Genomic DNA, 14070 nt, shown 5'->3' on the forward strand with positions numbered 1-14070 from the left:
TGGGTAAATCAGCATAATTTTAGAATTGTTTTTACCAGCCTTAGGATACCTATTAGAATGCAATATCCCATATTAAAGCCTGGTATCTTTTGCTCCTCGAGGAGCGAGGAGTTACCAAAGAAGCTTATCTCATCTTCCGCGGTCTTCCAATGCTGGGATCTGTTCATGATGCATCATATCGCCAAGATTATCCGAACTCATCTAACTTAGGTCTCGGGTTTCGCATATTGAAGGCTTTGGGGGCCGAGGATGAAGCAATGCAGGTCAGTCAACCTTGCACATGTGTTTAAGCTTAAATACCCAGCATGTGATTATCCAAGCATGAGCCCTCAGGGGTCATTCAAGCGGCGTACAGCATTAGTGCTTATTGCAGAAGTTGGAAAGCATATGAAGGTTCAATCAGAGAGTTCAAGTCATAAAGGCCAGTCATTAACATGTAAATGTTTCAAGTCAACCAACACACCACCAGTGGCAACAAATATACGAACAAGCTTCACGCGGAAGCAACCTCCCGAACCCGAGACCGTCGCAAGCTCACCGTAGTCGTATGTTCATTTCATGCGTCCGAACCAACCCAGCAAAAAGACCCGTCGCTCAGTTGGTTCACACACAAGCACATCATACGATGCATTGCCACCCCAGAGCCTGCTAGTAAAAGCACACTATTGTCCTCCTGGCTACCGAGAAAGACGGGATGGGATATCAAGGTAACTAATGGTCAATTATTGGACTGTCGGGATTTAATTGTCGCTCAATTTCCGTAAATTATTGAGTTCGGAGGATCAAGCTCGATATGACAGGTAATATTAAAAAGATCCTTGTTCAAAAAGAAAAAGTCTAGAATTCTTCTTCAAAAGCAAAAAAAAAAAAAAAAAAAAAGGAAAGAAAATCACTTGCAGAAGCTGATCAGCGCCTGATTGAGTTTACTCTGTGTTACAGCGATTAAACCCGAGATCTTCAATTTTTTACGTTACGATCTCGATGGGCGCCGTATTTCTGACGTTTTCGAGTCCCATTAATTGAGACATTTTCCCGTCTTTCTCATTACGAAAAGTTATCATAAAGTCCAGATTCTATGCGACAATTTCACTGGACCATGGGATATCCTGGTCTGCTGGATATCCACTTACAGGGCCTCGTAGCCTCGCTACAGGGCACCTTTCAGTTTTCCGAGTGAAACGGCGGGTGACGGTGGATTCTTTACAGCGCTGGAGCACCGTAAGCAGCCCCCGCAAATGTTACGGTCTCGGCCCGATTGTGCTCTCCTGTCAGTGATTATTGCCGTCTCTTTGAGCAGTCAGTGCAGCTTGTGATCGTCGTTGAAAAGAATTGATTGAGGGTCTGTTATTGGTTCCTTGGGTGATTATCGCTGTGTCAGCTTGAGACATCAGGAATAATGCAAAAACAAAGCGAGGAGACGGTATTCGAGTACTACTTGTACCATGTAAACGTTGCAGTGTCTGGTATCATCTTGAACCCCTCAAAAACACACCAAGCCCTACCATCGTCGCCTAGATGAATCTTCCGAGTGTCCCACGGGGGAGGGGAAAGGGAATCTGTCGTCAACCCGCGCTTTTTACGTACAACAAAAGCAAATATTTAATATTCCGACGATTATAATCGTGGAGGTTACGACAGACGAGAAGAACGGGTCTCCGGTAAGAGGAGCCGGATCAGCCCCTGAGCTGAAGCTGCAACGTTTCCCTCACGATTATTCACAAGCTCCTTTTTTCTCACGAGTGACCGTGTCAGAATCCTGGACTACCAAAGCTCTTGGCGTGAGACCAACAGAACGGAGTTGTTCCGTTTCTCTTCTAGCGTCAAATGCACAAAATATGGATCGGCGGGCTTCTAGAGTGCGTAACGCGTTCCGTACATAGCCGAGCTTTTCCCAGTAGAGCCGTGGCTTTTTTTCCAGGTGCAGGGGCTAACAAACCGCAGAGGCAGAGCAGAGCAGAGCAGAGCAAAGCAGAGAGAGAGAGAGAGAGGGCCCCTGAACTCCTGAGTCTGTCTTGTCTTTTGAGGCCTGATCCAAGCTCATTGAATCCTTTCTCTAGGTATGTATTCCTCTGTCGTCTTCCGATACAGAGCTTTTGTTGGTTGATCTCACTCACACTACGTACCCCAGGCCCAGTTTATTCCCTCTTCGCGCCGAGCCTCCCCCTCTATTCGCACCAACACCGATCCCAATCTCTACTATATCTGCAACATACCTATCACAATGTCGGGCCTCGACGCGCCAGAAGTCAGCGCAGCCTACGACGCCGTGCGCTCAGACAAGGACGAGACAAACTGGCTGCTCATCTCGTACGCGTCCGCCGTGGGGAACAAGCTGAGCCTCACCAAGACGGGAACAGGCGGTCTGGCCGAGATGGTCAAGGAGCTGGACGACGGGCAGGTGCAGTACGGCTACGTGCGCGTCGAGTACGCCAACGACAAGGAGAGCAAGCGCGTCAAGTTTGCGCTCGTCGTCTGGATCGGCGAGAACACAAAGGTCATGCGGAAAGCGCGCGTCAGCATCGAGAGCGGCGATGTCAAGAGGGTGCTCTCGCATCACAGCATCGCGGTCACCACGGGGGATCGGTCCGAGCTGGATGAGGGGGATATCGTCGTGAGGTTGAGGAAGGCTGGCGGCGCCGACTACAACGGCGGTCGGGGTTGAAGATACGAGACGATAGCTTCATGATACATATCTTGCACCCGTACATATCAATGATACACAGCGTTCTTGCGGCTCGTTATCTTGGACGAACCGGTCACGTGCGTGCGGGAGATAGACAGGTTTCATTATCTATCACGGAAATGTCGCCGGACTTCTTAGATAGGAATAAGGCGAGGAACGAGGGGTAACGATGTTTAACGACTCTTGAAGCTTGAATACCCCAAACTTTGTGATAACTAGGCCAAGGCTATCCTATCTATCAATCCCTCAAACCACGTTTAGATGCCAGGATTGCCGGGGCAGGGCGCGGGCGTGGGCGCTGATACCCTGACGATCACATACTGGATATTCACCAGATTAGGTAAAGTTGGAGATTGGGGATGCATCGATGGTGCATTCAATTCAGTCCCGGCATTCGGGGTTTGATAGATATGATGGGTGAATTTTAAGGTGAATGTGCATGATCTGCCTGTTTCACAAGCAACCTCTTCGACCGTCAAAGCTCGCAGCACATGTCTGCCAATATCTGTATCAGTCCTCGGGTGAAACCTACCAGCCAACCACCACCGCCTAACGAGTAGCTAACAGTTAGCAAATGAAAGACGGCTAAAAGCTTGGCTCAGTAATTGGCACTCTCAGATTCGACCTATGAAACGCGGTATTTTGCTGTGGCAGAACTAATCTCCTTCCAGTTTGAGCTGTCGACGCCGAAACCTTGTATCGGCTTGGCCGTCTTGGTGCAGCCCACTTTGGAGGTTAGTAGCATGACGTAGGGGGCCTATCGCATCGTGTTTCCCCGGTCGTTGAATGAATCGCTTTTCCTCTTCAGCCCCGCGCTTGGCCTATCAGACGGGGAAGAGGAGGTGTTGCTCGGTGGGAGAGTTTGGTGATGGCGTTGTAGCCACTGTTAAGGAGAGCTGTCATCTACAGAGTACACTCATTGTATTACTGGAGAGTAAGCATTGTACTCACTAACACTCACTCACTCACTTACTCACTGTCTGGCTGTCAGTCACTGCAATCAGTCAGTCAGTCACTCGTCCCCCCCTGTTCCTTGGCCCGTATCTAGAACCTGACCCTTGGCTTTCCATCCGTCTCCAGTCATTCCCTTTCTCACCTTTTCCTCTTTCAGACGTTGGCTTGAGCAATCCCTGCCCCCATGGATGGCTGTTGATTGCCACCACGCACCCACGCACATGGAAAACTCCACTCCCGCAGCAACACTGCAGTAGATAATTTAGCGTTTGCCCACTCTCTCCCTCTCTCTCCCCCTCCCATGCCTTGATTGCTTGTCTAGGTTCGGTCTAACTAACATACGGAGTACTCCAAATCTCTTCAATGGTCACTCTTCCCCAGATTCAATTCCTTTCTTTTTAAATCCCCTCACATTCCCACGCCTTCTCGCATCGCGTGTCACTCTCTTCTCTTCTCTCACCTCTCTCTCTCTCTCTCTCCCTCTACAACACCCTTGTTGTAGTTGTTCTTTATCCTCTCCCTCCCGATTATGTCTAAGCACGACTCGGCCAGCACAAGCACCGGAGTCATGGACCCCGTCGCAGAGCAGAAGCCTCGTCGAGGCTCAAAGGCCTCTCTCGGAAACACTGATGGCGCTGACCAGCTCCTCGAGAACCTCGGCTACAAGGCTGAGCTGTCGCGTAACCGCTCTACCTTCCAGGTCGCCTTCATGTCCTTCGTCCTCGCTTCCATCCCCTACGGTCTCGCTACCACCCTGGTTTACCCTCTGATTGGCGGCGGTCCCGTCAACGTCATCTGGGGCTGGCTCGCCGTCTCCCTCATCATTGTCTGTGTTGCTTGCTCTCTCGGTGAAATCACCAGTGTCTATCCTACTGCTGGAGGTAAACAAGAACAGATTATTCCTCCCATTTTGCTTGCGTCCCAATGTGAACATGTAACTGATCGCGTGATACTATAGGTGTTTACTACCAGGCCTTTATGCTCTCTCCTCCCCGATGGCGTCGCATTGCTAGCTGGATCTGTGGCTGGCTCTATCTAGTTGGAAACATTACCATCACTCTCGCCGTCAACTTCGGTACCGCCCTCTTCATCGTCGGCTGTGTCAATGTCTTCGAGAAGAGCCCTGGCGTCGGTGTCCTGTCGGGAGAGGCTTACCAGGTCTTCCTGATCTTCCTTGCCCTGACTATCCTGTGCAATGCTGTCTCTGCGCTCGGTAACAAGTGGCTTCCCTGGATCGATGTATGCTTGTCCCCTCCTCGTGTGAACGTAATCGTTGCTGATACCTCGCTCAAAGACCGCCGCCATCTTCTGGACCTTCGCTGGTCTCATCGCCATCATCGCTACTATCCTTGCCATCGCTAAGAACGGACGCCGTGATGCTAACTGGGTCTTCACACACTTCGAGGACAACTCTGGCTGGCCCAAGGGATGGTCTTTCTGTGTCGGTCTCCTCCACGCCGCTTATGCTACTTCTTCTACTGGAATGATCATCTCGTGAGTTCCCAGTCTACCAACTAACTCAACCTCGTAACAGCTGTGCTAACATGTTGTAGCATGTGTGAGGAGGTTCAGAACCCTCAAGTCCAGGTCCCCAAGGCCATGGTCGCCACCATCTTCATCAACACCTTCGCCGGTCTCCTCTTCCTCGTCCCTCTCATGTTCGTCATGCCCGAAATCCAGGACGTCATCGTCTCCGCCCAGCCCGTGCCTCTCATCATCAAGAGCGCCGTTGGCAGCTCCGGTGGTGCCTTCGGTCTCCTCATTCCTCTCATCGTCCTCGCCATCATCTGCGGTATCGGCTGCACAACTGCCAGCTCTCGATGCGCTTGGGCTTTCGCTCGTGATGGTGCCATCCCCGGTGCCAGGATGTGGTCCAAGGTCAACGCCTCTCTCGACGTTCCACTGAACGCTATGATGCTCTGCATGGTTGTTGAGATCGTCCTCGGTGTCATCTACTTCGGTTCTTATGCTGCTTTCAACGCTTTCTCTGGTGTCGGTGTCATTTGCTTGACTGCTTCTTATGCCACTCCCATTGCCATCAGTCTCGCTACTGGTCGCAAGCAGGTCAAGACTGGACAGTTCTACCTCGGAAAGTGGGGTGCTGTCGCCAACTGGATCGCTCTCGGTATGTGTTCTTCTCCTCTCTATCGTGATATGTCTTGCTAACTCCTCCATCAGCCTGGTCTCTGTTGGCTATGCCTCTCTTCTGCATGCCCTCCGCCATCCCCGTTACCCCCGAATCCGTCAACTACGCCCCCGTCGTCTTCGTCTTTGCGTGCATGGTTTCTGGTATCTGGTACTGGGTCTGGGGTCACAAGAACTACGCTGGTCCTCCCACCAACGAGGACTAAGCTGTTGAAGCAAGCAGGATCTAGATGCTTGACAGTGCAGTGCGCTTCGCTTCGTTTGACATTTCATATCAATATCAGTCAGTATATATGTGCGACAGTTTAATTCGTGCCTATGCTTGCCAACGCAATGTGCTTGATACCCCAGCCCGGCCTGTGCCCAGGGCCTGTGATGCTCTTGGTATTAGCTAGAAGATATCCATAATTCAATATTGTTACGCTTCAACATGATTGTCTCATTACACTGTTCAATTGTAGTAGATCTAGTAGCTCGTAGTCTTGTACGCCGCCTGTTGCATGCTTAACTGGCGAGCTGCCGTGTCACGGACCTGGAGCTGTGTGGACCGGCGTGGGCATCGCCTTACGGCTGGCATGGGCAGTCTTAATGCGATGTACAGTCGGTCCTTCATGTGTTTCACTTGAGCCAGACCCTTCCATTGAGTCATGCGAGCTGGTCGACTGCCTCCCAGATTGTCCACAAGTTGCATCTTCATTCTCAATCTAAACTTACACTCTCCCACTTCACTTTAATCATTCTCGCTCGGTCTCTCTGAAACTCTTGAGGTTATCTGAGAATCTCATTGGGGAGTGGTTGGCCCAAAGATGAGGCTGTCGTCACGCCAACATCGACATGGCGCACCGGAGATGTGCAGAATCTAGACCAGAAGGATGTCCTAATCCTCGCATGATGGCATCTCTGATATATTTTTTATGCTTAAACTGTATCTAGATGCAATCTGAAGGTACTGATACAAAGAATGCTAGATTGTATTGTCGTGCTGGGGCCATATAATCCATACTCAACATCGGGACGCTGGCACCGGAGCCCAGTATAGATACAATTCATCAAGCAACATTGTTTTATATATCATGAAGAGCTCCCTGCTTTCGTCTTTATCAGTAGAGTATTATTAATTGCTGGCCCTACATCCTGTTCTATATAGAATCAAGAGTGCACAGTTTCTACCTTTCCAGCACTCATTGTCAGAACTAGACTTCCCCAAAGATATCCTTAGATATCTCAGTATTAGTCTCGGGTACGGAACTTCTTCTCTAAGTCATCATACTATTTAAAACTTCTCTTATCGCTTCTAAGCTTGTGGAATGGCTGCAAGCAGAGTGGTTCATACTGTTCACGTTGCGGGCGTTTAGCTTCATCAACCAACTACAAGCACGACTGGGCTCAACTCTACAAGTCCAGATACTATTACATTTTCTTATACCACACTTCCCAGGTGATCTTCTATTTAAGAGTTGGTGGTTGTCCAGACTCGTGTGTTGACTGTATATCTTCTAGGAGGATATCGAACACGATCACGCAACCGGTCCAAGAAACCATTTCTCTCTATTAAGGCTGATCATAACGCAGTAAATCCCTTCCTGTGCCTCAATTCAGCCCTATTGGTGGTCTCGGGCATCTATAGTGTCTCAAATACATGAATTCCACGATATAAAATCACGAACAGCCAGTCTACGACTTGAGCAGTCAAATCATTGCCAGCTTTCAGCTATGGGCCTGCTACTTGGCCATAAATGTGAAATCTAGGCTACCAAAACATATCACAGCAGTAAACAGTTCCTTTTCACGATATACCTTCTGCCTAAAACCTTCCACGGTGACTCCTGAATCTTACATCCATCAAGCCCTTAGGGCTTTACAGGAGGAAAAGACCAAGTCAATACAGTTTAGCTGCCTCAAATGTCGCTCCAAACTAGCTTGATATTGCCATGTCTATGCTACTGCTATAGCAGAGACTTGAGGTACATTTCATCCAGACTCTGCTTTGTCGTGACGACCTAGACCAATATCAAACAGCCCCAGGCACCCAACAAGTCCTTCATGTATCGTGTATTCAACACTCTTCTTTCCTGTGGTATTATGAGGCCTTAGTTGGATCTAATGCCTTTATCCTTGCTGTTTCCCAGAGTATTCTTGGGATCCTTGTTCAGTCCTTCCGGCGAGACTGGTCGTGACTCACAGCTGGAAGTTCTCCGGAGCTTCTCATCCGTTGCATGCCGATCATGAGTCCATAGCAATGAGTATCTCTGGCACTGACCCATCAGTAGTCTACCAACACTATTGCCGATCGGGGAAATGAGCCCTTTTGCTTGTATTGCCCTGTATCACCTGAAATGACAACTCCCTGGGTACTGTTGCCGGTCTTTCGAAGAGCAATTCTCTCATGTGACAGAACAACGTTACGACGTTCTAGAATTATTCAGTCAGTATTGGTGTTTCTCACTCATTGTTACACGATATTCATTCACGAGCCTCTCATTGTCGTCTTTACCCACTGTCGTGCACCCCCGAGATATGTACAGCGGCTGGCAAGATCATCTTACTTCCCCAGCAATGATATCACCCTCAAGCGGAGTTACGTCGGTCTCCCTCGCCTCTCGGTAGCAGTCCGTAGGATGCGTCGGTCCTCTCCAAGAAAGAACAGGTGGTATCCTTTGAAATCAGCGTCAGCTCTCCCCCTCCAGCAAATCACCATTATCATCCCATAAAGCCATGGAACTCAACCGGTCAAAAACTAAAGGGGGCTGCTGCCGTGCATATGCCGTGCCACCCAAGGTTATATACGTTCCTGGCGCTCAAGCGCTGGTGAAGTGTTCTTATGCAGATTGGGTTACCTTAGACAGAAGAAAAGCCGTTTCTAGCCCCCTCGTGTCGGTGCAACCCACGCCATGCTTACAGATACTGGGAAACGCTACACCGGGTTTCCTCGAGATGGATGGCTTCCCAGTTGGTCAGCCGAATCAGGGAAGAGGATTCGGCAAAATGGTCTTTGTACTGTAGGGGTAGCAATGAGCCGATACTACCGAAATCTGGGGAACATAAACGAGCTGCACAGCTGAACACCAACCAACATATCAAAATCAGGATTTCGGGCACACAGAAATACACACATTCCGACAGGAAGGTAAACTAAGCAGAACCCTTATCTGTACGTAGAGATAACACAAAGAAAACACGAGAAATGGGCATTCTCCACGGAAAGTTCCATCAGCCGCCACCGAAACTCTCGTCCAGTCGAGCCCCCAGCATCGCCTCACGGTTAGCTATCAGAGTGGCACAACAGTCGCCATTGAACTGATACTCGCAGCGGCCTCTGTGGTGAGTCACAGAATGGCCCGGGCCGTTGTCAGTGGGTGTGATGAGAGGCAGATCTAAAACTTGGTAAGATAATACCTACCGTACAGTTTTCAACACCTGCTAGCGCCTCACTTTCTTGACCGAGAGTCAGTCCGACTGTGCATTGAGCGCTCGGATGGGGAAGTTACGGAGTCTGGGGCATCCGGGGAAGAGCAGACCTGTCATATGCTCTGGCACATGACACGAGCCGTCGTTACAGTACAGAAGGTCGTTTATGTATGTGAGATCTCAATATTCAATATTGCCTGCTACTGGTGGTGGTGGTTACCCTATTGTCTACGGTGCACACTTTCGTGACAGTACTACCCTACAGCAGCACGCAGAGTTCAAAGGGATAGATAAGCTCCGCAGCTGAGGGCAACACCTCCGAGGAGGGGGACTCTTTACGACAGAACAAGTCAGGTCAGCACGACCAGTCATTTGACAAACGGTAGATGCACGATATTGAAAGACAATGCAATGCGGGACACGCCTGTCTCGGGGGGGCAGTTCCTCCCTGCATGTATGTGTGAGCATGTATGTATGTATGTACAGGAGCGCAGTGTACGGTAGTGTGTACTGTATGTAGGCCACTCTGTACCTACAGTAAGAAAATGCAATGCGGGCGACTTATGAGGACGCAGAACAGAGATGCATGGCTGAGGCGGTGAAGAGGTTACAGTAGCAGTTTCCAACCAAGTGAGGCGGCCGTTTACTTTGGAGTAGCGTGTGTAGACTAATACCGTTGTGTGTTATGTTATTGGTGTGTGGCGGCGAAGCGAGCTCAGATTTCGTGTGGTGGCTTTTTGGCACGATGTGATGCTGTATGCCACCACTTCAAACTTTGGACCTTCAACTCCGCGTCCACGCGTTGGATATTGAGGGGAAGGTTACTGATGGCGCGGGGTGAGAGTGCGAGAGCGAGGCCAACAGAAATAAAGTGGAATCTCTCAATCACTCACATCTCAGTGACAGTGCGTGAAATATCTCAGCGTTCGTCTTTTACGAATAGCAACAATTACGTAGCAGTCCTTGAGCGAAAAGGGATAAGGATGAGGGATATTGCTACTCACCAGGAGTCCACTTCTCGTTGTGTTAAGCCGTTTTGAACCTGTTGAAGGGAGATGAGAGGGCTCTTCCATAGCGGAGACATGTATGTCATGGCGGTTAGTTTAGTTATTTGACTCTGACTCTGACTCCTATTATCCCATGCCATTGATGTGATAGTAAAGCTGCGGCTCATTCACAGGGGGCGGAAAGTGGATTCTACTCTATGTCTCCATCGTATCGTAGCGAGATGAATGGAACGTCGAGAGAGGCTCTTTGTACGATCCTCCGGCACCAACCAGGCTCCCTTGCTTTCTGCTAGCCTAACTGGCTAGTTAGTTCCAGCCTCTAGGATCAGTCAGCCTTTTCCGACTTGCTCGTTGCTTCTCGTCGATTGTTAAAACAAATGCTTGGCGTTGAAATTGCTTGGAAGGCAGAGAACCGTGCACACCCAGTCCAACAAACTCCACTTGATCCGACTATTTGAACGATTTGCATACTAGACCTCGATGGTGGTGATCACAGCATCTGTGCAGAGTACGTCATAAAGCAGTCACTTCTTTCACGAAACGACTGAGTTTTCCTCTTACCCCGTGGGAGCACGGGGGGAGGGGAGGACCAGGTCTGGGGAAAAAGAGATTGAGGCGAGGCGAACATGAAATTCTGTTGAGTTGGTGGTCGGGGGAATATACCAGGAATAAAACACCAAAGTCGGGAACCAAGTCCCTGTGCCTGGACGAGAAGAGATGTAATCTATCCATAACTGAACAAGTTTTGCTGATCAGAGGGCCGAGCCTCAAGTGGTGGGCAACCATCTCGAGACTTGGTGGCTGCCTTGAAGCTGTTCGAATTCAACAAACGTATCCATCGGGGGGGCGTTCAAAAGTGCCCATAATATCGGACGGCGCCTCTGTGAAGAATACTGTGGATTCCTTAGGTGACATGCCCCGTGATGAAGGAGCTTCAACGACTCGTGCGATCTTTCAAGGCATCTTTGAAACCCGGCACCTGCTTAGCATCGATACAAGACACACAGAAGAGCACGATTCATCGGCCTTATCTGACCGACTGCACAAGGGGGACGCGACAAGGGTCGATCAGCGGGGATATTAAACCAGTCGAAAGCAGTCTCGAGACACCAGGGCAGTGGTATTTTTGCCAAACAGCCAAACTCGTGATGTTGGTGTTGAGGTCCCAGTTTCTGCTTCTGATGCCCCTGCCTGGTTGGCAGCCAGACAGCCAGACAGCCAGGATCTCATCCAAGATGGTGTGGAGGAGGGGGCCGTTGCTTAGCGAGCCATGATAACGGGCGAGGGGGGGAGGGTTGCAGGGAGGGGGAAGTGGAGAGGGGGAGCAAGTATGTTCAGTTGCAGTTACAGCTCTTGATGTAGGAAGCTCTCTATGGAAGTGTTTAATTCTGGCAGAGCTCGAATAGCGACCAATTGAGTAGTTACCGACTTCTAAATCAGTGATATTATGCTTGATAAAGACCCTGGATTACTCTTGGCAGCTGAGTTGGCCTCGAATGAACTACCTACCTACGGCCTACGAATAGCTTCCCCGCACCATGAGTCGATGTTTTGAGTATCAAAGAACTGTCATACTCAGATCATGTCGCATCACGATGAGAGACTATGTATACCAAGCAAAAGCAAATTTACCAGGGGGAGCAAACTTTCCCATATCATCATATCAGGTTCCGAAACGTCCGATAAATCACGTCTTGGAAATGCCATCACGTGGATATCGGGTTCTTGATGTCGGCTGAGAGAGGGAGACAGTGGGCAATGGCACATCATGTGTAAAGTAACATGACCATGCAGTAGTCGTTTCCTGTTCCATCCAAATGTGGTTACAGCGTAAAGTCATCGATAGTGCGTTAGCAGAAACATGCCATGGCTTGCTTGTAAAGAGGGGGTTCGCGCGGGGTTGGAGAAACGATGCTCGTTTTGTCGAGACGCGCAGAGAGTGAGAGAGCTCCTGTAAAGTAGGGTGACGTGCAGGTATCTTCTGGTCTGGATGATGACACCCGAAGAGCAAAAGAGTCCCAAGAATGAACCATCACCAATTCAATATTGGTGAAACGAAAACCACGGCAGGCATCTCTTGTTACTACCTAGCCTAGCATCTCGCTCAATGGTACTGTATGTACTCCGTAAGCTGGGGGGGCTCAATCGGCATCACCCCACTCCGACAGGTAGCGCCTCCGGGGCGGAAGATCCGGTAAAGCTTAAGGGCACATCGCAGTGCTAAACCCCATCTCCTCCAATTGCTATCACTAATTATACGGTGACTGTGCGACTCCGCAAGTCGTACCGATAAGACGAGACGAGCGGCGTCTGGGGATATACCTATTGTTGAAGAATGAGTTGCAGATCACAGAGAAGGGAAGAGACACGAAAACGTTCCCCGCATTCGTGTTGGACCAATTCCATCTCGTCAAAATCTCCCCAGATGCTCGGCAGATAACGAGACGTACGTATGGAGGAGGAGGAGGGAGCAAATGATAAGACGGCAAGCCAAGATATGCGTTATGACTCTCAGAAACGAGGTGACTTGCATCAACAGCATACGCAATACCACGCAATTAGCATGCCTCGCAGCGTCATCATCGTTAGACATGTCCTCTCATCATCATCTCCCCCTTCTAGTCAAACGAGTTGTGTTGTAATGTAATGTAGCCGATGCACATCTCATTTCACTTTCTCATCTCATCCTTCTGATTGCGGATGTGGCTGCGTATATGGCGTATCTTTCTGAGGCGACCGTCATTCTCCCATGGTAACATCGGTGAGCAGCGGAGACAAAAGTAAACTCAATTTGGACAGACTCTTCTTCCCTACTCCGGAGATATTTCTCTCCTCTACGTAGGTGTAATGTATGAAGGGTCCTTTTTTGCCTACCCGTTTCTCTGTCTGCCTTGTTTTTATCGCCACATAAAGGGTTTTCCCTTATTCCCAGCCGTGAGGGTGAGGGCGTACACGGAAACAAACTGCAACGAAGATCACTGTACTGTAATGTACGGGAATGGTTTTTGGTACATGTGTATATCCACTCACACAAGCTCTCTTTTTGGTTGGGCATTATCATGGGCCGGGCGATCAGGGTAGCAGACATCATTTCGAGGCTGGACCCCTTTGAAGATCCCCTCAGAAGTGTTGAAGATGAGCGGTTGTGACCCACGAGGCTTGGCTATCATGCAAAACACCAAGAGGAAGGACGGCCTCGGCATGGCATGATGAGATGAAGGTAAAATTTACTTGGTATACCCTCAACTGAATCAGATCATCGATGTTGTGCTTGCTTTCTTGGCCCGTGGGTCCTGCTAACACCATGAACTCAGACCAAGAGAACCCTTGACCCCGCCTAACCGCCCGGTGGATGATGTTCTGATACCCAAGGGGCGGGAGATAGTTGCATATTCAGTTTAGTTCTTATAGACGAGACAAATTAATAGCAGTATAGGCAGTGGTGCTCGGATATCTGCTTCCTGGGGGACAGTGGTAGGCGTCTAGATTCATTGGGTGCAATGCAACACAACATGAGTGGCGAACAAGCGTTGAAGATTTTTATATTATACTGAGACGGTAATTGATCTTCCTTCGATACGTGAGAGACCCTTGAGATCAAAGGGCAATCGTTGGCTGGATTGAAGACGCCTCTGGAAGCCATCATGGTCAGAGGCGCCAGACCATAATGTTACTGGAGTGTCTTGCTATCATGCCATTAATGGCATTCACTGCAAATCATCGCCTCGAAGACCGTGCGCATCCAGTGTGGGTCACTGAATACGATGCGATTGATATTGAGCTTCACAGCATGTTGGGGTCTAAAAAGGCGAGACCTTGGGGCTGGGTGGAAGAATAAGTCAATTAGCCACTGTGGGTATCTCATTGTAAAGC

At 49.6% G+C, this 14070-nt stretch overlaps 2 protein-coding genes across 2 annotated transcripts; both read left to right on the forward strand.

The window, feature by feature from the left end:
- Positions 1-2221: 2221 nt before the first annotated feature.
- On the forward strand, positions 2222-2662 carry J7337_002121 (uncharacterized protein; the record flags this gene model as incomplete). Its single annotated transcript, XM_044819854.1, has 1 exon — positions 2222-2662. One exon carries the CDS (start codon positions 2222-2224, stop codon positions 2660-2662), a length of 441 nt encoding a protein of 146 aa, XP_044684154.1.
- A 1504-nt stretch (positions 2663-4166) lies between these two features.
- Positions 4167-5988, forward strand: J7337_002122 (uncharacterized protein; the record flags this gene model as incomplete). The annotated part of the gene is made up of 5 exons (XM_044819855.1): positions 4167-4518; positions 4596-4876; positions 4932-5131; positions 5191-5762; positions 5816-5988. 5 exons carry the CDS (start codon positions 4167-4169, stop codon positions 5986-5988), a joined length of 1578 nt encoding a protein of 525 aa, XP_044684155.1.
- Positions 5989-14070: the final 8082 nt, after the last annotated feature.

Source organism: Fusarium musae, chromosome 2 (genome assembly GCF_019915245.1).
Source record: "Fusarium musae strain F31 chromosome 2, whole genome shotgun sequence".
Classification (NCBI taxonomy): Eukaryota; Fungi; Ascomycota; class Sordariomycetes; order Hypocreales; family Nectriaceae; genus Fusarium; species Fusarium musae.